Below are 24,192 nucleotides of genomic sequence, written 5' to 3' on the forward strand. Positions count from 1 at the left end.
TTTCTCACTTGCTAAATGAGGCAATGGATCAAACTCAAAAAAAAAAAAAAAAAAAAAAACAAAGCAAAGCAAGCACAGCTAGTCTGCTTACACACACATCAGAATGAGCTGACAACAGTAAATGCATTTATAAAAGTATCTCACCTTCTTCTCCACTAACCAGTTCACCCAGCTGTTCATCCACTCCAGAGCACACCTGCAATATAATTTCATTCTGTATATCTACAATTCCATCAAAATTAGCCACGTTGAACACATGTTTCAGTGAAGGCTGAGATGCAATTAGCTTGAGTTCTTTTGCATCTGCTGCTTTGATTCCTGGAAGTCACAATAGACAGGACCATGTTAAGTGGCTGTAAAATACAAACACCTGTGAATGCACTGATAGAGTATCAGAATATATTGAGGTAAAGTTGAGTTAAATTCAGTTCTCTCTAATGTCATTATCAATAACCATACTGCTAAATATCTAAATGCAATGAAATGCTCCATTTTCAACTTAAGAAAATAATATGATAAGGCTAAGGGTCAAACTCTATTTATCAGCCTTCTTAGTCTCCACATAGGAGCTACAAAACTACTAGCGAGTTAACACAACTCGTATGTTCCATTCTGAAGGTTACAAATGCCCATTTCAAGGCACACATATATGAAAAGATGGATATAGCACAACTTCAAAACCAGAATCTGCAAAATGTATAACTTACTGCTTTAGGAAAGCTAATCTCTCATTCATCAAAAACATACCTAAAGAAAAAACTTCAACTCCTATGTTGCGAAGCTCTCTTGCAGGAATTTCAACTTCATCTTGAGCTTTTCCATCCGTAATGACAATTGCTACTTTGGGAAAGCCTTTTCTTGCTCCAGCTGACTCAGTGAAAGTGTTTTTAACCAGATAATCAATAGCTTCACCTGAAAAAAAGACAAGTTGTATTTTTATTAGGCACAAACGAACTAAGATTTAAAGCAAATTTAAAATAAGAATTATATGCTGCATAAACACATATGAGGGAAATCTATACCTGTCATTGTGTTGCCACCTTTATAAGGTATCCTTTTAATTGCATCAAGAAGATCACTTCTTCTGAAATACTGATTTAAATTGAACTCTGTTCTTGTATCTGAACTGTATTGAACAACTCCAACTCTTGTCTTTTCTTCCCCAATGTCGAAAGCTGACACAAGGGCAACCATGAAGTCCAGAATATATCTGAAGTTGTTTCTCCCTACACTCCATGAACCATCTACCAGGAAAACTAAATCTGTCATTGCACTTATGGAGCATTCTGGAACACACACACACATACAAAACAAACAAACAAAAAATTGTTAGCAGATGTGCAATTGTATTCTTACAAATCAGTGAGAAACATCTGAGAGAAATAGTGAATAAAAGATAAAATGAATAGATTTTTAATAGACTCATATTATTCTCTGGAATTATTTTACTTAGAGAAGCATTATTCACCTAGGTGAAGACAAGGGACTTTTAGCTGCCATTAATACAATGGAACTGTCAGATACAAAATCAGTCTTAAGATACCTCTCACTATTTCACAAGATCTGTTATCCCACAGCAGGTGCTAACTTACACATAAAAAACAGTTTAATTTTAAGGAAATGTCATTTTGTTACCACTTCTGCTTTCCATTCTTATCTCCCCACAGTAGCTGCATGGCATCTTCTGCACTGCCTTGAAAAGACAGTGTCTTTTCTTGATAGAGGAGAGTCTTTATAGAATCACAGAATTTCTCAGGTTGGAAAAGACCTTGAAGATCATCATGTCCAACCACAACCAAACCATACTACCCTAACCCTAATTTTAGGTAGCTTTAACTTTATTGCTAAGTAACAAAGGAACACAGCTTAACTTTGTAAGGCCCTGAAACTAAATCTCACTAAATCTGCAAAGCATCTACTAGGCAAAATACAAGACACACTGATAGACAAAACATCTTACTTTGTATTTGAGCTTCAACCTTCTTTTCCTCTGGTATACCCGGACCACCTGTCTGAACTGCACAAAATACAACATAGGTAGGATTAATAAAGGAAATTAGGTTAATTTGTTAAAATAAAAATTTTAAAAAAACCATGTAAGGAATTAGGGGCACAAATCTGAAAAGCCTCAGAAATTGAATGCAGAAAGGCAAGTTATAACTGCATCACAAGTAATTGAAGAATTGACAACATAGCATTCAGGACAATATAAAATACAAAAAATGTAATAATTTGGAACTCACACATTTCCAAGTAATATCCCCCAAATCAACCACAGAATCATAGAATTCACTGCAACATGCACAGATGAAATACAAGTATTGCTCCTCACTAACACACTAGGAAACTCATCGTAAGTAATTTTCCTGTGGTTGTTTGGGTAGCTTGAGGCATGTGACAAAACATGCCATTGAAGACAGTATTCAATGTGTCTGTGGTTAACTTAAAATTATTAACTATGCACGATACAAGTCTATACAAGCCTATATTTGATTTATATGTATATAATGTCACATTTTGTTGTTTAATGAAAATAATTTTGTGGGTTTTTTCTTCACGGAAGTCCAGACAGATTCATTTCTTAACTCAAGCCAATTACAGCTTTCCCTTTGAATGTGGATGCAGTTAATAGGAAGTAGGCCCAGTTCAACAAAACCAGAGGGCTCCTGCAAAGAACTCTGTATGAGATGTCAGAAACAGTATATCCAAGCATCCTTTCATCTTTGATCCTGTGAAGAATTAATGCAAAAAAAAAAAAAAAAAAAAAAAGACGCTTTTTGTGCAGCTACATCTGATCTGAGTTTAGGTATGTGCCAATATTTTGTTGAGGAACTGGAATAAAGCCAAGTTCTGTAAATGACTGGTCAGTTCTGCTATTCAGTTTTCTAACTGGTTGACATCAGGCTCTGTACGAGTCAGCAGTATGCCCTGGCAGCAAAGGTGGCAAACCACATTTCGGAATGCATTAAACACAGCAGAGCCAGCCTGTCAAAAGAGGGGGATTTTGCTGCTTATTTTAGCACTAGTGCAGCCTCATTTTGGCTATATGGGGTTCTGAGCTCCACAATATAAAAAGGATGTTGAGATACATGAAAGTGTCCAAAGAAGGACCAGGAATCTGGTCAACGGGTTGGAAGGAGTGTCCTGTGAGAAGCTGAGGACACTTTGATTATCTAATCTGGAGAAAAGAAGGCTGAGAGGTAAGCCCATTACTCTCTGCAGCTCCAAAGGAAAGCAGAGGGAGGTGGTGGCCTCTGCTCCTTATAACTGATTGCAGGACACACAGGAACGGCTCAAAGCTGCAGCTGGGGAGGTTCAGACTGTGCAGGAAAAATGTATTTACTCTGGTCAGATACTGAGATAGGCTTCCTTGCAAGGCAGTTTGATGCCCCATGCCAGACAAATGTCAATAAGCATTTGGACAATGCCCTCAATAACACGATTTAACTTTTGGTTAGCCCTGAACTGGTCAGGCAGTTGCACTCAATTATCTTCAAAAGTCCTTCCGAACTACTCTATACTATTCTATTCTCTTCCATAAGTTGTATTACATATACTTACTTGTTAGTTGGCCAAAAACAGGCAGACTCTCCTCTACCTCATCATATGAAGCTATCGATACAACATACTCTATATCAGGTATAAGATCTGATAAGACAGTTTGGGTTGTGCTAGGTGAAAGAGTAAATTCTTTAGTCGGTCCATCTGCAACAAATATATAAAACAGTTAATGCAGTGTTTAAATACAGTTATATCAGTGGCAAGATTATTTAAAAAAATACAACAGAGAATAATCTATCTAAACATCCAATGACAATTTTACAATGATACAATTCTGCTTTCCTTAAGTATTTTGAAATATGAAACTTCCAATTAAGTTGTTTTCAGTACTGAAAAAATTACTGAAATGTTTAATAAATTCCAGGAAATTTGAAATTTAAAATTGTGGTTTAACTCCACAGGTGGCTCAGCACTACACTGCTTTTTGCTCACTCTCCCCACTTCCCAGCGGGATGGGTAAGAGAATTGGGAAAAAAACTAAGTAGAACTTGTGAGTTGAGAAAAAAAATTTACTAAGAAGAGAAAAAGAAAAGGATAATAATTTTGACAAATGTAAATATGCATAACAAGTGATGCACAAGCAATTGCTCACCACCACCCAACCAATGCTGAGGTAGCCCCCCTGAGCAGTAAAAGATAGCAAGATGTACTCCTACCCCCTTCAAAACTCTTTCCTCATGATGTCATATGGTATGAAATATCACTTCTGTCAGTTTAAGTCAGCTGTCCTAATTCTGTTCCCTTCCAGCTCCTTGGGTCCTTCACTATGAATGGCCCTGGCTCTGTACTGCTCAGCAGCAACTATAAACATCAGTGTGTTATCGATATTTTTTTTCTCCAAGAACAAAATATAGCATATACCAGACACCCGGAAGAAAGCAATTTCATTTCAGCTGAGACTAAGACAAAAACATACATACAAAATGTACTATAATTTAACAAATTATGGTCCAGTTCCAATTCAGATTGTCACAGATTATTTCTCAAAGTGAAACAGAATAACAAGTGTCTTACACAACCATTATTATGGACATGTTATGGAAGTTACATGACATCACTGCATTGTTATCTGACACATGTAATACTTCCCTTGGGAGACGGACTTGAAAGAAGACCAATACAATTCCCTAACTTTAAGGTAAAGGCATAAAAGAGGAACACAGTGAGGACTTTACCTTCTTGTTCCTTGCAAAGGAAAAGAAACCAAAACTTATTAATTGCAGTCCACACATGGTAAATACTAAGGAAAGAAATACTCTAATTAGGAACAGTCTCTGCTCTTTTGTGTATGCCCTTTGCTGCTACTCAATCTTCAGAAAGACGTCACTCACTGTTTTCATACCTAACTTGGATACAAGTAAAAAAGTACTCAGGTTTTCCAAAAACCAAGTAATAAAATTTTATTGAACTCACCATTTGTAGGAACCACAGTTATCCTGTAACCCACTATTTCATCTGGTGGCCTTTTCCATGACATTTGAACATTATGTTCATCTATAATTGTAAAATTCAAGTCTGACGGTGGATTAACTGCAAAAGATTTATACCAGGTGGATGTTTAAACATTTGAACAATCTTTGGCAAATGAAAAAATAAAATAATGTTGAGCAAAGCTTACTAAAATTGTCTTTGCATAAATTTGTTTCCAACAAATATAAAGATATGTTGTTGGAAAAAGAGTAAAACAAAAGCTGACAAAATATGACACAACATCAAAGAGTATACGCGTTACAGAGGACAGCACAGGATGTATGTTTCTTGAGTTGCCAAGACATTCAAGAATGGCCAGCAAAATCAAGCACAATAGAAAACACATTTGGATACATGTACAATGAGTTCACAGATAATCACCACATATGCAAACATTTCACATAACAATTAAAAGGAATTTCTGTACATGCTGGGTGCAATCCGTACAAGCATGCCAAATCACAACCTGCTCACAATACCAAGAGATCATTTAGGACACTGAGAGAACACAGTACTCTTCTTAATTAGACATCAAAGAATTGATCCGCTTTTGAGCATAGTCTCTGCACAGCCATATTTCTTATCAATTTCACTGAATCTAGAAACTTGGCAGAGAAAAAAAAATTTTTAAGAATACAGGGAAAACAAATTGGCCATTTGTTCAAATTGGCTCAGTAAAACAATTTCTGCTAGGGTCTAGATAAGAATATGCATGTAAAATGTATATCAGTAATAATGATATACTGATGTATCATTTTATTTCAGAATAGGGAGAGCTCCACCCCTTGGTTCCTAGAAGCCTCTATAGTGACATACTTTGCATATGGCTGCAAAGAATGGAGGAACTAAGGGTGGATAAACGAGGTTAGTAATGGTTGGAATTTGTTGACATATTTGAGCCGATGTGGGAGCTCATAAAAATAAGATTCTATATGTTTACACCACATTACTGTAAAAATTCAAAGGTGTAAACTAATGTTTTCATGTTCCGCTTGCAGCAGGTGTACCCATACTACTAGTGGCATTTTAACATAAAATGCCAGTATGGTTCCATACAACACAATGGTTAATTATGAAAAGACAACATCAGAGTATTTTTATGGACATTCATTTTATGGAATCTAAAGAGAACAGCAAAGAGGGCACCAATGATCCAAACAAATGACTGCAAATAAATCTTGTAGGAGCTGATGACAGAAGTAATTGAACAGTACAGAAAGAAATAGTTTACGTATGCTATTTTGCAGCATCATGCATATGTAAATGAGATGTTGATTATTATTTCTTTAGCTTCCCACGATGGACAAAAGCCTCCATGTACAAGGTTCATTACACAAAGACATTTCATAAATATTTTATAATGATATTCTCTTTGTAAAAATGTCATGCTTACTCATGCAATATTTTACTGACTCACTGTCAGTGCATGGTAGGTGTATTATATATTATTGTTTAAATAGGTCTACAAAGTAAGATGAGATTCAGCCATACTTTCCTTTACTACTGCAGACCATTTTGCAGGCATTCTTAATTGATAGATCTTCTTCATTTCACAGAAGATCTCTATTATAACCCAAATAAGACTTTTGTCTTGCTTTGGAGTCTAATTTAACGAGCTGATCAAGAAATAAATGCTAAAACATATACTTATGAAAAGACACCATCCAATTGCAATAAGACTGAGATAAAAAATAAAATGATAACCAATTTTGTAGGCCTTCTTTTCTCTTTTAATTTACTGTTATTTCCAACCATAGGATAATATGGCTTTGTAATACTGATAAAATAGATAACTAGTATTGAAGTAATTGTTATTTTTCCTATTATCCATACACAGGCAGTGAGATTAGACCATTAAAATGTGCATGCACATTTTATCTATCATTCATTTTATGAGTACCACAATGCTAGAGATTGCAGGCTAGTCTCTTAGTATCAAAATCATGCAACACATGTTAATAGTACAATACATTCAGGTAATAAATAAGAATATCATTATAAAATATTGTTTCAGTAGCAATGGCTCAGGACAAATTTAATGCAAAGGCAGAGACAACTGACCTGAGCATGCTTTAAAAAAAAAAAATCAGTACATGGAAAAAATAGCACCACCAACCTTGCAAGTAAATTGGTATGTTGCAGCAGAGACTTTAGGCTTTAGCTGCTGAAGGATAGCAGCAGCCCAACTTGTTGATATCCAAATGACCGGATTCCAGATAAACTGAAAAAACTGACTGTGAGGAAAAGTCTTGAACATTTTAAAGGGTTTTGATCCATTTTTTAAAAATTCAGATGTGGATCTTGGCAGTTGAAAAGAACAGTGCATCAATATATAATTAACATATCCATTCATTCAGCTATTCACAGCCTTATAGAACAGCAGTTTTGCAGGGGACATCAGAAAGTCCCCTAGTCGTTCCCATGGCCAAGACACGGTCAGCCATTCCACGTCATTCTTGACATGGTGCTCAGATCACATTTTGAGATTTCCACCATTGGCAAAACTGCCCGCTTCCCACAGAAATTACTTCAGTGCCTTAATTCCTCTGTCCTCATAAAGTTGTTCCCAATACCTAAGCTCAATCTCTTTTGTTGCACTTTTAATCTGCTCATCCTCAGCATATGGTTGGCTCAAAAAATTAAATCACTGTGTGTTTCTTCCATGGAAATCCAAAAAGGAAATTCGTCTGAGTGAAGGAAAGCAAGTTTGAATCCAATGTTGTCAAAATGTCTTCTGGACGGCCTGCAAGCTTTCGATACTCACATAGAACCTCTACAACATCCACTGTCTTTCACATGGATTGAATTTCATCCATGTGAAACTGGCTGTGGGATCAAGATCAAAGCACGGTCATATGACAGAGGTGCAAGTCAATCTGAAGTACATCAAAATAGTTAGAGGGTAAAAATCTTACTGTCATCATCAAACAGGGCAATTCCACCAGCCCTCCACAAAATATTCTTATGAAATCAGACCAGGAACTAAGTGGCCCTTGGTCTAGTGGGACTTTGCCCCATTGCAGGAACAGCCTTTAAAACTCCATTTTTACAAAGGCTTAAGCCTTACCTGAGCAAGCAGTCTTGACATAAGACTACTAGCCCAAATGAAGCTGTGCACATGTGTAAAGAGTAGTGACAGTCTGTCCAGCCCTGCTATATCAAAATCTAGGACAAACTTCTCTCTGACATATGAAGGTACAAGACTGGGATTGTAACACATGACAGTATCGTACTATTCCCTTCATGCAGTGATCCCACTGCTGCTGCACAGAAATGTAGGGCTCCACTACAGCATTCCAGTTCAGTAAAATCTTAACTTGCTCTATGACAGTATAAATTTTTAATGTTTACACAGTGTTAACTCTCACCACTCTTAGAACTATGACATGACAGCTTCCTTGATTGCATATCCTATCTTACAGACCACAAAAGATAAAAAACAATTAGACATACTTCATTCACTCCTTCCATTATATGCATATAATACAGCAGTATATTTTCTGCAAAAAAGAAAAAAATGTATAGAGCAAAGTATGTTATTTATGTATGTCTTAGACTAGCTTGTATTACTCAACAGATAATACACATCGATTTATCAACAGACCAGAAGTCTACAGTTTTCTATAGACTACATATGTGACTGCTAGAACATCCCAACAAGCATCTTAATAAGATAGAAGAAAAATATAATCAGCAAATCAAGCAATTCAGATCTATAACCAATCTTAAAAGTAATATAACTTGGAAGTAGCTGCACTCCACAACCCTTATGTGACACAAAAACTGCCATTCCAACACTGAAAAAAATTGCTGCTAATTAGCATGAAAAATAACATACTAGTTCTTGTTAAAATAGCATACAGGCCATGGTAGCTGAAGAATAAGGCCCCTCATGGTCTCATTGAGATAAGCCCTGCTGAGGCTGGAAGAGGCCCAAACTCTTCATGTAATGTTTTCTTCATACTTGGCACAAATTTGACACAGCTAACTAGATCACAACCCCAGTCAAGGTCCTTTGAAGTTCATCTTGCTAATATGAATAGGAGAAGGAATGAGTTATAGCCTGTCAGTGTAGAAGAGAATAGCTTCTCAGCCTTGCAAGATATTCACTGCCAACAGTACATAAAGTGTCTCCTGTAGATCTGCATTTTTAAAAATTTTACACTATACATGAAATTTATTCAAAATACAAGATATGCAGCTCATGTAAATGTATTTTGAAAGAAAATCATTTAAATATGTATACATTCTTTTTGCATATAAGTATACACATTTAAATGTAATGTAACAAATAACTATAATATATATATATACACAATACATGCATAAATATTTACCAAATTTTGGCATGTTTGTTCATATGTATGTGTGTGTATGTGTGTATATACATAAACTCACATGTATGCTTTGCTTCTAATTCTAATTAGAAGTGGGAAAAAGCAAGAATTTGTAGTCAGCATCATCCATATACAAAACATCCATACAAAACATTCACACTTCCCTCTAAATGGTTCTCTCTTCAGGAATTTGAAAATCAACAGCTAATTTCTCAAAGGATAGAAATCATACACCAAAAGGGCATGAACTAATGGTCCCACCAACCAATTCCAAAGCTGATTAGGTGATCAACTTTAGAAGTTTCATCTATCCTGGGTCATCTTGGGCTCAGGGATGCCCTCCTTCCCTATCCTCTAGAAAAAAGACCTCTCAGGTCTGAACCAATTCCCAAAACATTGAAAAGTCAGAACTGTCACGTGCTCAATGGTTATGCAGAGCCAATTATTTCCTTCCTTTTGTGCCTTCAACAATTCCCCTGCATGTAGCAAACACTACAGAAGCCAGGACACCGTAATAGCACTACCTTCTGATTATAACAAACTGGTTACTTGCAAGGAATTAACTTGGCTCAATTGTAACAATGAAAACATTATCTTTTAATAGAAGGACACAGATTTGCCCCCAGCTGTATGTGATCACAGAAGGAAAATACAGTGCGTCAGAAAGAATTCTTGACGCAAGGACATACATCAACTACACTGCAGTTGGGCAGTGCTGGACTGAAATGGCAAGAAACAAATAAAGCATAAAATAAGGCATCATACATATTATGCTTAAGGCCAGAGAGAGAGACCAGAAGGACTGCAAATTGAAACAGGTAGAATTTCATTGTAAAAATAAAAACACAGAGCTTGAAAACATATCCGCTCACTTGTCCAAAGTAAACAAGTAACTTCCACAGAGAAATGCCATGAATGCATTCAGACTATATGTTGGTTTTACCCATTCTACTGCCACAGTAAATATCCAAAGAGAAACCCTTGCTTTGCTGTATCTCTGTAGAAAAGCTCTAACACCATTACTGCACCTCTCTCTCTCTCGCCAACAGCATCAGAGCACTGCTCTTGCGAAAGATTCACAGAGCAGCTGTGATGAAGAACCAGTTTCATCCTGGAGTATTTAGGAATCTGAACACCACTTTCAGAAAAAAATACCAGATCTACTGCCAGGAGAGACTGAAAAATGGAAGCTGGCGGAAGGCAGAAGAAAGAGAGCATTGTTTTTCCTTCCCTTTGCTTTCACACCACATTCCCATTGCAGATCAACAACACTGACCACATCAAGTGCTCTTCTTCCTTATCCCTCTCTCACTTTTTCATTCTACCAAGTACCTGAGCACAGCTGACAGAAAGAAAACTCCAACTGCACCTCTTGCAACCACTGTAGGAGGAGCCAAGGGAATAAAAGAAAAAAAATTAAAAAAAAAAAAAGTGCAATAAAGTACAGTCATGCAACTGTATGTAGCACTAGCAGCCTGAGACAGGACTGGAAGGAAGAGGATTTTGGCACAGTATGATGTGGAAGTTGAAGGAACAGACTAAAGAGACAAATATCTGTAGGAGAAAGTCAGTTCAGCAGACAGAAGTTAAGTTGGAATGAGACCAGAACTAAAGCAACTAAGATCCGACATGCAATGTACAAAATTAAAGCACAATGTTAGAACAGTGCAGAAGAATGGCCCCTATTGCCCAGTCAAAAAGCACAGTGGCAAAAAAAAAAGGCTTTAATCAGCAGCTCTCACCAGAGCAAGTCCTAAGGTATTCCTGATTTGAAATTTCTATTTTCAGCATCGCTATTTCTCGCCGTACTTCCTACTCAAAGACACTTCTCTGCTCTTGCTTCAAAACTTTGGAGCTATGAGAAGTTGCTCCAAAGCTATTTAATCCATATTTAATGCAAGCTTGCAAACACAGAGCAGCATAAATCTTATCAGGAGTGCTCCACAATTGACAAGATCAGGCTTTGTCCGTTCCTTTGTTTAACAGTGGCACACACTTTATAATGACATCTAAACAGTCAGCTTGACTGGTAATATAACTAGCTTCATCCTTACAAAACAGTTGTGTGCTTCTCCAAGTGTCTCTAGCTTTCATTAACACTCCTCAGACTGTGGCTATTTCAGTCCATACCACATAAATGAAATGCCTTCATTCATTTTGAAATAGCTCACTCCTTAAAGGTAACCAACAGTGCAGCACAACAGCGACATCACTCAAGCCCTGAACCAGCTCATTGCTAGCAGTGGGAAGCATGCACAAATACATCCACTCCCTTCTTCCATCAAAACCGTACGTTTCCTCTGCTTTCTCTGGCACAGTGGTCCTGCATTTGAAATGCAGTTCTGAAAAGACTTTACATGACCTTTCTGGTTGTTCAGCCAACAACAATGTAGCATGAGAGGGAAGCAGAGAGTTGATCCCCTCCTAGGGTGACCAGATGTAGTACTGACAACAGACATGCCATATTTTCCAGAAAATTGTCTCTTTTATGCCTCTGTGCCTCATGACAGCAGAGCAGACGTGGGAAGAGACATCTTAGAGGCCTCTCTCACACACCATACTTTTAGTAGCCATCACCCAAGGCAGCCAGGTCCAGACACAGGCAGTTGTGACAGTCCAAAATCAGAGAATTTTTTTCAGCTCAGTATGGAAATAGGAAGAGGGGAAAAACTGAATTACCAGACACTGGCTTCTGTTTTTCCCAGTTCAAACACAGGGCACACCCTATTGATGGAGCTGAGTTCCAGAGGTCAAACCAAATCACTTCTGCGTTCAGCTGCACCTTGCATCTTTGTATTTCTCTTGGCGGACACTGCTAACAGAAATGCTGTTACTACTGTCCAGCTCACATGGAGGAGGTTATCCCACACTTGTGCTAGTCCCCCAGGGCAGCAGAAACACCACGATGAGTGTTGTGTTTCCCCACTGCTCTGCGGACAATGGCACAACAGGTGTGCCAGAGCCTCGGAGCCCAGTGGCACAGCAGGGTCTGGCTCAGGCCCGGCCACCTTTCGGCTGCATATGGGATGCATGATACAATGACATCTCCCCAGAGCTGTCCCACATACCAGGCCCACCGCAAAGGCCAAAGTACCTGGGGAGAGGTAAGGCCGCCCCAAGTGCTCAGTCAGGGGTTGCCCCACTGAGCATGGGGGGCCAGGAGACCAGCGGGGTGAAGGCGAGGCGGCCAGCCCAAACATAACACAACAGGCGCGGAGAGCCAGACTCTGTTGGAGCATTTTATTTCAGAGCTGCAGGTGGTCGGGTGGCAGATTTCTCCTTTCCTCGCTCAATGCGACTAACCACAACTGCACAGCCCAGTGGCTCCAGCAGGCGCAGGACAGTGGTGTGGCCCCGGCAGTGCCCGGGGCTCCTCGGGACACTGCATTCCCCTGGGGCGTCGCTGCTGCAGAGCGGTGTGGACAGCACACCAGAGAGACAGAGAGAGGGAGCTACATTTTGACTGACCAGCCAGGAGAAACAGAGCACAGAAGGAGCTGGGCAAAGAAGGAGAGGCGTTCCTCTGAAGGAGAGAAAGAGAGAAGGTGAAGGAGTGACATTCAAAAAGAGAGAGGGGAGGCGGCAGCTTGGGCCTGGTGGGTTGTCTCACGGGGCACCCGCGCAAAGGGGCAGGGGGGGGACGGTTACCTTCAGCCTCGATGGAGGAGAGGAGGGCGGCGGCACACAGCGCAGCCACCGCCGAGCACAGCGCTGTCCTCATGGCTGCCCTTTCAGCTCACAACAACATGAATGAATCTGCAGCAGTAGGGGCAAAAAGAGGAAGAAAGGAAATCATATGCATGGATTAGAGGGCTGCGTGGGTGTATTCATGAGACATAAGAAAGACGAAGGGGGATTTCACTTTGTTCCCTTATCCCCAGCACCCACCCACGGGACCAGGTTAAAACCTCTAGACTTGAAAGTGATCCAAAACTGTGACAGATCTGCATGACTAACTCAAGTCCATTCTCGCAATAATGTGCCTTTTGTCACCGAACCCTTCCTGATCCCGGTAGCACACACAGCTTTAACCTCGCCAGGGTTAACGTGCAAAGCTGAGCGCCTCCGCACGGCAGGAGCCAGGAGGGAGCTCCATGACTTCATCGCGAGTGCCATGATAGCTAATTCAGAGGTCACTGCTGCCTTCAATCAACCAAATGTCTCTTTCAGCTGGGGATTTTATTCGGCTCCTTTTTCATAGCTGCTGAAGCACTTAGTTAGCTGGGTTTTAGTGGTCTCAAGGCAATTTGGAAACCATAATAAAACTTTTTTTGAAGTGTTCTGCCTACGAATGTGCTATTCTTCATTTCTCGAAGGTCTGAAATAGATTATACAGAAGTGTATGTAACACAGCTGAAACCTGACACGTCTGTCTAGCCACGATGTTTCAACATCTGATAATTCATTTACAAATTCTGAGAGAAAACAGATTTCAAATACACCATAAAGAGCGGGCAGGCCAAAGAGTCCTGCAATCCCTGCAGGTTGTCTAGCAAAATAGGTGGGATTGGGCCAGGTTAGCAGCTTCTAGATGCAAACAGCTCTACCTTTTCAACTCTCTCTGCTCAAAGTCATGTCAAACTGCTCCCACTTCCTCCAGCAAAACTTACAAATGATTTTTCTTCTAAGTAAGGGCTAGTATGCATGCCCTTCCTTGCACAGGCATATAAGTATTTTTTTAGCTCAGGAAGTAGGGAGGGGTAATTTGGTTGAACAAAGCTATAAATGCATCACATATCATCCATCATAATTAGGCTGGAGGAAAGAGAACTCCACAAGCAATTAGGCAACAGATTTTATCGGGAAGGTGCCAAGAGCAAAACAAAAGAAAAATCCATAACTCGTTAGCCCACAGAAACAGCCAAAAGGGAAAATATTCTTCTGCCACCTAGGGAACTAGCCAGCAATGCACATTCAGAGACCAGATCCAGGAAACGCTACCGAGATCCAGGCATGCCTTTCCCGGTTATTGACACCGAGCCTGAAAGGCTTCTGCCGGCCGTCTGCAGGGCAGCTGGGTGCGCTGCCTCAGCCAACTGCACATAGCATTAGAGAGAGCTCAAGGCAAAACCAAGCGATCATTTCAGTCGAGCGACACCTCCAGTGCGTAAGCAGAAGAGCAAAACTGACCGCGTCGAGTCCCTGACACTAACATAAGCACCGAGGTTGGCATTAAACAGCGCTGAGCTCCGCGATCCTGCCACCGCTCTGCGTGGGAAGCGCCCGTCCTCTCGTGCAGCTAACACAGTGTGCAGCGAGGTAAGGATCGCCTAAACCCAGCGTTTAAAAGGACTTTAGTCCTGGGAAGCTTGCGTGGGCTTGGAGTGCCATCTTTTGATCCTTGAGAAGAGCAACAGAAATCAATCATCTCGCAGCGGCACCTCGGAGCTCATTACTGCTGCAAGTCTACTGCTCCCGGTCTACATTTTTCTTTTGTGCAATAAAACTTCTCATCCAAACACCCATCGCCCGCATTGAAACACTCCTTTTCTTTCTCTCAAATCTGGACGTGTGAAAGCAAGCCTGCAGGCTGCAGGGAGAGCTCCCTGTGCGGGCTGAGCATGGCCAAAAGCTGCCTTCGCAGCACCACCACAGCTTTTATCTTGAAACCATTCTAATACCGGGCTTTCACCAGTAGCAGTCTGATCTCACGCTAATTCAAACCCACAAAGGTTAGCCATAGTATTTCCAAACGATGCAGCGAGTGAAATTTACTATTTTCATGCTTTACATACATATACACACACCCTCTAAGAAACAAAGAAACAAACAGGAGAACCTAGTAGATGGGTCAAAAGACATAAAAACTGGAAGGAGAAAGAATGCCGGAGATCTGCAAACAGCACGGGAGAGGCGGAGAGCGATCCCCGGCAGCCACTGCCCGGGCATCCCCCGAGGGGACGGAGATCCCGGCGCCGGGCAGCCCCCGGCACACGCTCCCAGCCCCTGCTGCCGCCGCACTCAAAGCGCCGTGCGGGGTGCGGGAGGAGGGCAGAGCCCCGCTGCCGGCAGCACCGACCTCCGGGAGGCTGCGGGGCTCCGGGTCGGTGGCGGTGCCCGTAGCAGTGGCCGTCGGACCTGGAGAGAGGGAGGAGGAGAAAGGATGAAGCTCCGGGGGCACCTGGTGGAGGGAGCGGCGCGTAGCAGCGGCGGCGAAGGAGGAGCGGAGGCAGCAGCCGGGCGCGGGGGAGACGCCTCGATGACTGTAGCTCCCGACGCGAGGGGTCCGTCGGGGAAGACTCGCCTTCTCCAAGTGGGAAGAGTCTCTCTTCAATCTGCTACTTAATAGAGGGCTGTTCCCAACTCTCAATTTACCCTCGTAAGCGGTTACGAAACTGCAGGGAAGGTGGACTGCTGCCACCGGATGATATATGCGCCGCTCCGCTCCAGCAGGGAAGGGGATCCGCTTCTGGAAACTGGCGCATACCTCCGCGCATTCCTGCGGCATGAGGCGGGCGGCAGCGCGCCCGGGGGCAGGGGCCGTCCCGCCGCCCCCTCCCGCCTGCCCCGTCGCCGCGCCCGGGGGGAGACGGGGCGAGCGGTGGAAAATCTGAGTCCCCGGGCGCGTGGGGTGTCCCCGCGGGGAACCTCGGGGCGGCACGGCGCACAGCCACCAAATAACCCATTAATAGTCATCTTCACGCAACCAGACGCGTTCGCCCTCCAGCCTAAGCATCCTACATACACATACCGTGCGCGCGTTAGCCCACCTCCTCCCACGTTCGTTTGGGGCCCCGGGGGCGAACCCTTCTCACTGCCCGACAGCGGGAACCTTCAACACCAGCAGCGCCTCTCGAGCCGGGAGCGCGCCGCGCCGAGGGGCTCCGCGGGGCTTCCCCGCTCCCGGCTGCCTGCTCGAGGCACGGAACCGGGCACCGCGGGGGCCTTGCTCCCACCCCTGCGAAAGTTCTCCTCCAGCACTCCCGCGGCTAAAAACCAAGGGGTCCGCGGCACAAGGACGCGGAAAAAGGAGAGGCGGCGGCCAGGATGGTGGCAGAGCAGCCTGCCTCGCACCCGGCCTCCCATGCTGCGGGGCTCCATCCGCGGGCCGGCGGCGACCCCTGGCGGCGGCGGCGGCGTGGAGCGGCCCGGGTTGGAGCGCAGGTGTGGGGCGGCAGGGGGTCAGGAAGGGGCAGGCTGAGAAGTACAAATAAATATAAAGAAAGAAATAAGAAAGAAAGTAAGAAAAAATAACAATAATAATAAAAAGGATTAATGAAGCCCACGGCAAAGAGCAGACAAAGGGGAAAAGAAAAATTGAATGCAAAATTGAGGAGCAGGCCAACACCTCCCTGATGTGGAGAGAGCCTGTTTGGAAGAGGTCTGGGAGATTTCAGCAGTGTGTTGGCCCCACGTCAGCTTCCGAGGGATCGGGACGGGGCACATCTGGGTGGAAGTGGCCGATAGCAGGAGCCGGTAATGTGTGGAAGGACGGCTCCCAGGCGCTTTCCTCAGGACTGGGAGATCGAGGATGTGTGGACAGGAGGACGTGTCCTTCCTGAGCTGAATCCGGCCACCTTCATCTCTGCAATTGTCCAGGAATCAGCATCACAGCCCGAATGCTGAAAAGAAGGTGATAACCAGAAGACGTGCTCTGACATTTTCAGACACTTTGGAAGTGCGTCAGCTGCTCTCAGGGACGTGCCATGGCTTCAGCTGTCTGGTGTTGATAACACATGCTTCCCAAAAGCAACATCTCTGCTGATAAACCCTCAGATACTCTTGACCTGTTCACCCCTTGCCCAGCTGTCTGCTTAGATTTTCTTCGTTGGCATTTTCTCAGGGAATTTCATTTCTTCCTACCCAGAGCTGATATGTAAATAAATAAATAAATAAATAAATAAATAAATAAATTTAAAAAAATTTTAAAAATGGGTTTTCTAAGAAATTAATTCTGAGGTTCTAATTTTCATCTCACTTCCTGAGCAAACACATCACACACCAAGAACATCAATGTAAATGTGGCATTTCATGGGAACTGCACTTCCAGGAGAATGGTCACAATGAAATGTCCTTCCACAGGAGATGAATTGAAGCAGAAGTGCTTTTATCACTTGTGCACCAAGACAGTTTCACAATGTGCTGTGGGTTTCTCTGTCATTGGATGACCAAGATATTACATTTAATTGTTGAAATCAATCAATGCAAATTATGGGAATGGAACATGATACTTATTATTCTATTAAAAAATTGAGTCACTTGGAGAAATTGTTTTAAAATATCTAAATGCTTTGCTGCTGGTTTTACACCTGGAGTTACGTGAGTGAAGGCGCTGGAATCAGCAGACCACGCAGGCACTGACACCATATAGATGAGTGATGTAGGTGTGATGAGGGCACTCTCCCCCTTTCCTCAAGCTGAGCAGCTTTGCTTCACTTCTTGGAGCAAAATAAGTCTCAAGGCAAGAGCACATAACTGATAGATTCCAAGGGCAGCAGGATTTCATTCTTCCATTGCTTTTTTTCCAGCAGTACTGACCATGTTCCCACTCAGATCATTCACATGCAAAACACACTAACCAACTACATTTTGGTTTTGTGTTGCCATATATCACAGCAATTAAAAGGCAAAATGGTTGTTTTTAATCAGCTCTGTTGCTATGTACATTCATAGGCTGAGTGCATAATATGTGATGCAGAAGGCATGTCTGAAATGCATAAACATTTACTAACACTCTCCTGTCTGCTTGCTTCTTAGACAAGTGTTAAACACATTAAGACCATGCACTCCAGCCCTATCATTTTGTTTGCTATTTAAACTGAGTAAAATGAAACTTTGGGTCAAATCTCAGTGTAAAAATAGAGACTTTAATTTGCATTTATACTTTTAATAATGCTTCCTGTCTCTTTTGTGGTTATGCAATTGCAATTTTGCAGGAATCCAGGAATTCCTTAGAAAATTTGGACTGGTTTGGGGTCTAGACTGAACTGGGCTACTCTGTGCTTCTGGCACCTCTCCTTGTTTCCTCAGGCTGTGTTGCCAGGGCAAAAGAAAACAGGACGTCCTGCATTTCAGGACCTTGAATATCGTTTTCCATGCGGATATCATACTAGATTTGGAATTTGTGGCTTCCTGACAGTTGAAGCTGCTCTTATGCATGAATGTGATAGAAGCTTTATTCTTACGTACATGTACAGCCATATAAGCACTGCTCAGAGGAAGAGTCCAGAAAGGTGTCTGCTCCTTGAATATTGAACACTGCATGGACACAGCATTCAGTGCTGCCCTGCAGGCCTAGCTGCTACCAGTGCCCTCTAGCACCTACCTGCATCTGTCCCACCAGTACTCTGCCTCTCTCACTGCATCCATCACTACAGCATATTGAAATCAGACATTGCTGTAATGCAGTCACTGAGAAGGCTCATTCTTTCCTTACAACACAGAGGTAGAACTTTCCAGTGTACTGTTTATTCCTTCTTGAACCAGCCATCAAGTTAATATTGCACAGTATTATATCTGCATCCATCAGATTCTGAAGGAAAAATACAGCAGCCAGCTTCCTAGAGGCCCAGCCTTCCCTGAGAGATTTCCAGTCAGTGGCACGAGAGGAACTCAGCCTGGTGTTTATTTATTGGGATAATTTCACTTCAGAGCGGTATTCAGAGAGCAGCCCTCATCTGACCTCTCATAATGAGGAATGGCTTCTTACACAAACAGTGTTGGGAGAAAACTTGGTCTGCCTGAAGTTTGCCCATGTACTGAAGCAGTGCCCCTGGGGAGTGCCACAGCTATGGAATTATTCTCTGCCTTGCCAGGTGTGTTTTCCTCAGCGACTGTTTATTTCTTTAATTTCTGCAACTGATTTTTTCCCATCACGTGATGCTCTGAAGGAAAGATTGTGGCTCCAAATAAGCAGAACTGGAAAAGCAAATAAATCATTCAAATGCAGAGGTATAAATAGAAGGGAATGGGGCTTCTTGATGTGATTTGGGAGTATTATGAAAGCCAGCTAATCTGTAGGCAGTCATTTTTTTTAATATCAAAACTTGAGTACTAAAATTAATTAAAAAAATAGATGCAATAATTGTATAGTCCTTTCTATATATACCAAAATGCATTTCATATTAAAACATCCCTAAACCAAGATGCTTCATCTCAAAGAAGCTGATTCATTGGTCCACAACAGGATCCTGATCTTCACTCCCCTGTGAAACCACTGCAATTTTCCTTAATATATATGTCAGGTGTCACACTACATCTTACTGTGTTCCAGTCACAGCCACAAAGGTAAGGAGTTCCCACTAAATGATCCTCTGCATTAAGTAAATTGTATGTTGTCTACAGTTGGACAATGAGTACACCAATCAGAAATAAGTCACTGACAGAGTATAAACCTGCTAATTGAAGAGAAAAATGATTTAGGAGGAAAAATAATTCAACCTAACACCAGAGAAATCTATATTTTCTGATGATCCAACAAAAAATAGTCTTGGTTTAATATGAAAAAAAAAAGGTTTGTGTAAATGTCATCTCTGCAAACTCAGGGTGAGAGCGAAGAAGTAGACTGACACATTCCTTCCTGTGTATGACTGCCAGAGCTACAGACCCCATCAGTCTTGCCCAAAAACCTTCTGCTGTTCCAGCATGTCTTCATGTAGACTTTCGGCTTTTTACAAAACTTAAGGGCAGGTTCACTCCATGGTCATCACCTCCTCTTCTTCCCACCCCAGTCCCAGTGCCTCAGCACCCAGGCTGGAAGGTTTTGTTACTCACCACAGCTTTTTGCTATCCAAAAGAATAAAAGAATATTCACGAGGGGCAAAACTAAGGCCAGGACATGGCCGGGGAGCACCCCAGGCAGCTGGATAGTCCAGGCTACAGGTTCATCCATTAGGCCCTGATTCTTCTGTGTCTGTCACCTGCCACAGGAAACTCCTGTTGATGAGCATGGAAATTTTGAATTTTTGTGGAATAAATGAAGGGTCAAGCGAGAGCTTAGGTCACAGACATTGAAAGCACTGCTTAGGAAGAACCCATCTGGATATCTGTGAACTCCATATGAGCTAATGTTTAAAAAGAAATTTGCTTCTCCTGCACAAGACATAATTGTACAGAAACTAAAGGGGAAAATGCACTGAGTAAAGCAATGCAGATTCAAATTGCTATTTTTTAATGCAGCTTTGTGGCTGCTGCTTCCCAATATGTTGAATGCTGACAGTTCCAAATACCAGAACATAAGATTTATTTGGATTATAAATAGATGTTGCCCTGTGCTTCAGTATCAGAAGCACTCTGTTGTGTAAACAGACAACAATTGGGTTTGGTTTCTGCTATTAAAGGATACTTGAAAGCTGCTACTCACCCTTTGCTGGCAGTCTGTTTCACCTGTTGGAGTTCAGCATCTCTCTCATGTATCAACACCTCCACTGTTTGCAGAGAGACTTCACAGGAAGCTGTTAAAATGTCTCTTCTCATATGCCCTGTCCTCCACTCTCCTGGATGTGTTCCATCTGGCCTCACTACTCTGTTAGTCACTCCCTTTTATTGAACGTGCCTGATTTCTGTTATGGTGTATTCTTGGTCTGCAGAAATGTGCTTGCTGCTAGCTGCAGGATCTTTTTCTGTTTTAAAAATTACAAAAAACAAAAAGAACAACAACAACAACAAAATAAAATGCGCAGTATTTTTAAACAAACAGTTTTTCAGACACAAATCACATTCTGAAATGCTACTTGGCTTTACTCCATCATTCCGATCTTCTCTATTTAAGAACAGCACCAATTACAAGATTTTTTTAATTAGGACCTCATCTTCTAATAAAACCTGCAGAAACCCCTCTCTGCAGGGGGCCCCAAGAGAGGTCAAGAAGCTGCCAAGAGACAAGAAGTTGCACTCCACAGCGTGTGTCTCACCATCACAGCTTTGCTTCTCAAGTCCATTGGCTGCATCCATTGCTCTGTCTTGCATAGTCACTTTAGGTGGCATTCAGTTCTGGATTAAGATATCCACATTTAGGACCCCAGCATCTAAATTCCTCCAAATGCTAATAAAGACCAAGTTAAGGAAATTAGCAGTGCCTGAGCAGATTGGATGTGATGTTGATCGAGAGCTGCTCGAATTGAAGTGATTTCTAGTTCCAACTCTTCTGCTTTTGGATCTCAGACTGTAACACTGAGGTGAGGTCTATGACAGAAGTTCCTGTCCAACTGTAAAATATATCAAACTCTACTTTTACTGCCTGGTCATACAGTTGATGTCCCTCTTGCACTATTCCCAAGTCTTTGTGACTTCCTTTTAGAAATTGCTGAGGTAACCAAAAGTCGTCATTCCTTTCATTTCTTCCCAGAAACATGATAATGTAGTTTGAGTACTAGTTCCCAAAATAACACCCATCAGTGCTATTGTTGCAAGATTGTTTCTATTATTCAAATTATTTTAATATAAGGGATTCTTGGTATTGCTCTTCTAAAAACTAGGGCTATTTATGTAAAAGCCTGAATACAAGAGTCTAACTTTAGGCATCTGTTTCTGTAAACCTCTGCCAAAGGAAGGAGGTGTACCCACCTCACGACACACTGCACTCCAGCACTATGACACAGTGGCCCCAGTCAGTTGCTCCACATATTAGCACAACACATTATATTTAGCAAAATGTGCTCTACTGCTCCTAAGAGATCTCTGAATAAACTTTGATAACACCGTTGGCCTGACTCCTTTGGGACTTGTAGCTCCCCACTGGGCAGTAGAGATCATTAAAGTGTTTAATCATATAATTCCTTTTTGCATAGTGTTACGATAGATAACATTGCATGTGTGCGTGTCAGCCTTTCCATTATAAACTTCAGATCCTGTGGCATTAGTCATCCAGAGTAAGTGCATGCTCATGTTGAGATGAAACGTTGTGGAATCATTTTGATACTACGTGAACACAGATAATTCAAGTAATGAAAGGGTACATTTAAAGGTCTTGCAGGAGCCCCAGCCTCCTCCTTGCATCCCACTGGGAACAAGAGCTGCTCACGGGCACTGGGAGTAGCAGTACCTCATCAGCTCCAGCAGCATTGAGTCTCCCCCCTCCTCTTTTTTCCAAAGAGCATCCCAAGATAGCTATGTATAACATTTCTATCACACTGATGAGAATGATACTGGGAGATTTTCATAGAGAGTTAATTTGGTTAATTACAGACAGATCACGTACTTAGTTCCTGCGCAACCTAGCTTTCTTGGTAAAATCGGGAAAATTCTGTGGAAAATGAAAGACAGTCATCTACAACTATTTCTTTTTTTGTTGCTGTTTTGGGTGTTGATAACACTGAACAAACAACCACATGCCTCTTTCAGCCCTGAGAAGTGCCATACAAAAATTTTAATCCAAAGAAATTAGGAGACGGTTCAAGTTGTCTCTGGATCTTTGTGACAGCTGAAGCATATGCAAAGCATTTCAGATGAATACCTTCAGTTCTTCTACTGCTCCTGGTGAAATCACAGGGAGCTGTGTCTGCAGGTGAGCTCAAGAGGACTTATTCCTTAACACAGCTCTAATAATAAAGATATCTTGCTATTAAACATATCCTCTTGCTCCCCCCTATTTTACATCTCCATTCAAACAAGTATTGATTAAAGTGATTGCTTATCATTATTATTTTACCTTCTTTTTTCTGTCCTATTAAACTGTCAACTCACATGTTTCACCTTTATCCAGTTCTCTCCCCCATCCCTATGGGAGCAGGGTGTGAGCAAACAGTTATGTGGTGTTCAGCTTACTGCCAGGTTAAACCACGATTTTTAGTCATCTCATTTATGGTATGTAACAACTAAATTTAGAAAGCCTTATTTCAGGTAATTCTAAACCTCTAAGCCTCCTGTTTTGTCCACTGCAGCATCTTCTAAGTTCTGCTGTATGTGAAGCTTGCATGTTATTTGATCTTCACTGATCCAACCTTTTCAGTTTATTTCTGCCATCATCAGAAAGCCCCTTGTCATTTTTGCACCCAGCGAAGCCTTGACAATACAGGGAACAGATGGTTTCTCCAGAGAAAAGAGCAAACTGGTTGTAACAGTGAAACACCAGGATGGGTGAGGAAAGACAATTACAAGCACTGCATGCAGCAGTCAGGAGAGGAAAGATCTCTTCACTTTTCTGAAAGTTCAGATTGGTGGCCTGGAAACTCAAATAAGGAAATATCAGGAAAGGACAGACTCATCACTCTTCAGGAGTGTTCTCTATGAGGCCGCAGGCTACAAGCAGTGGGAGGGGATATTTTATGAACAGAGTGCACTGTGCACAGGCAGTGGCACTCCCCACAGAGCTGAGCTCAGGAGAGCTGGGTTGACACTACGTGGGGTAACAAACTTCTCTGAAATCCTTCATATGCCCTTCAAGTGAATTCAGCTTGCCACAACACTAACAAGCAGGAATCTTGGCCAAGTAGATTTAGGGGATGATATACCTTATGGAGAAAACAGATAGCAGTGGGTTTTCGCTTACCAAGTTTGTCAGGGAAGCCTGTAACCAGTTAGTCTTAGAGAAAATCTGTGACCAGAAGAACAACTGTGGAGAAATGTACCAAAACACATCTCACAGCTCTTTGGTGCTGCCCGCTGAGCTTGAAGTCTTGAACACTTGTATTCATACAAACAGCAGAGTACAGCCAAAGGATCCCTTGGCTCAGATTGCATTTCTGGACAAGCCATTATTTTTACAGCAGCTTTGGCTGAATTCTTGGGGGGAAAAAAAAGAAGAAAAAAAAAAGTGTAAAGACTCAGACAAGCTAGAACAAAAAGTAGTTATTATTAAAAGAAATTTCCTTTTAGAAAAAAACAATTTCACAAGTACGTGCACGAAAGATATGTTGGTTCTGACTTACTCATCACATACACACCT

At 41.9% G+C, this 24,192-nt stretch overlaps 1 protein-coding gene across 5 annotated transcripts in view; it reads right to left on the reverse strand.

Annotated features, from left to right (window-relative positions):
* The window catches only part of COL12A1 (collagen type XII alpha 1 chain), a 104,821-nt gene extending 84,127 nt beyond the window's left edge, over positions 1 to 20,694 (reverse strand). For 2 of the 5 annotated variants that reach the window (XM_052678822.1, XM_052678844.1), the window contains exons 1-8: positions 15,490 to 15,763; positions 13,017 to 13,124; positions 4,975 to 5,091; positions 3,562 to 3,705; positions 1,961 to 2,017; positions 1,023 to 1,286; positions 748 to 912; positions 145 to 318 (exon numbers count right to left, since the gene is read on the reverse strand). In XM_052678822.1, coding sequence (XP_052534782.1) covers positions 145 to 318; positions 748 to 912; positions 1,023 to 1,286; positions 1,961 to 2,017; positions 3,562 to 3,705; positions 4,975 to 5,091; positions 13,017 to 13,089 — 994 coding nt within the window. In that variant the 5' untranslated portion in view covers positions 13,090 to 13,124; positions 15,490 to 15,763. Of the gene's footprint in view, positions 1 to 144; positions 319 to 747; positions 913 to 1,022; positions 1,287 to 1,960; positions 2,018 to 3,561; positions 3,706 to 4,974; positions 5,092 to 13,016; positions 13,125 to 15,489; positions 15,765 to 20,670 lie in introns of those variants that run through there. The other 3 variants (XM_052678833.1, XM_052678854.1, XM_052678863.1) reach the window with 3 other exon arrangements.
* Between the last annotated feature and the right edge of the window lie 3,498 nt (positions 20,695 to 24,192).

Source organism: Tympanuchus pallidicinctus, unplaced genomic scaffold (genome assembly GCF_026119805.1).
Source record: "Tympanuchus pallidicinctus isolate F22 unplaced genomic scaffold, pur_lepc_1.0 scaffold1, whole genome shotgun sequence".
Lineage (NCBI taxonomy): Eukaryota > Metazoa > Chordata > Aves > Galliformes > Phasianidae > Tympanuchus > Tympanuchus pallidicinctus.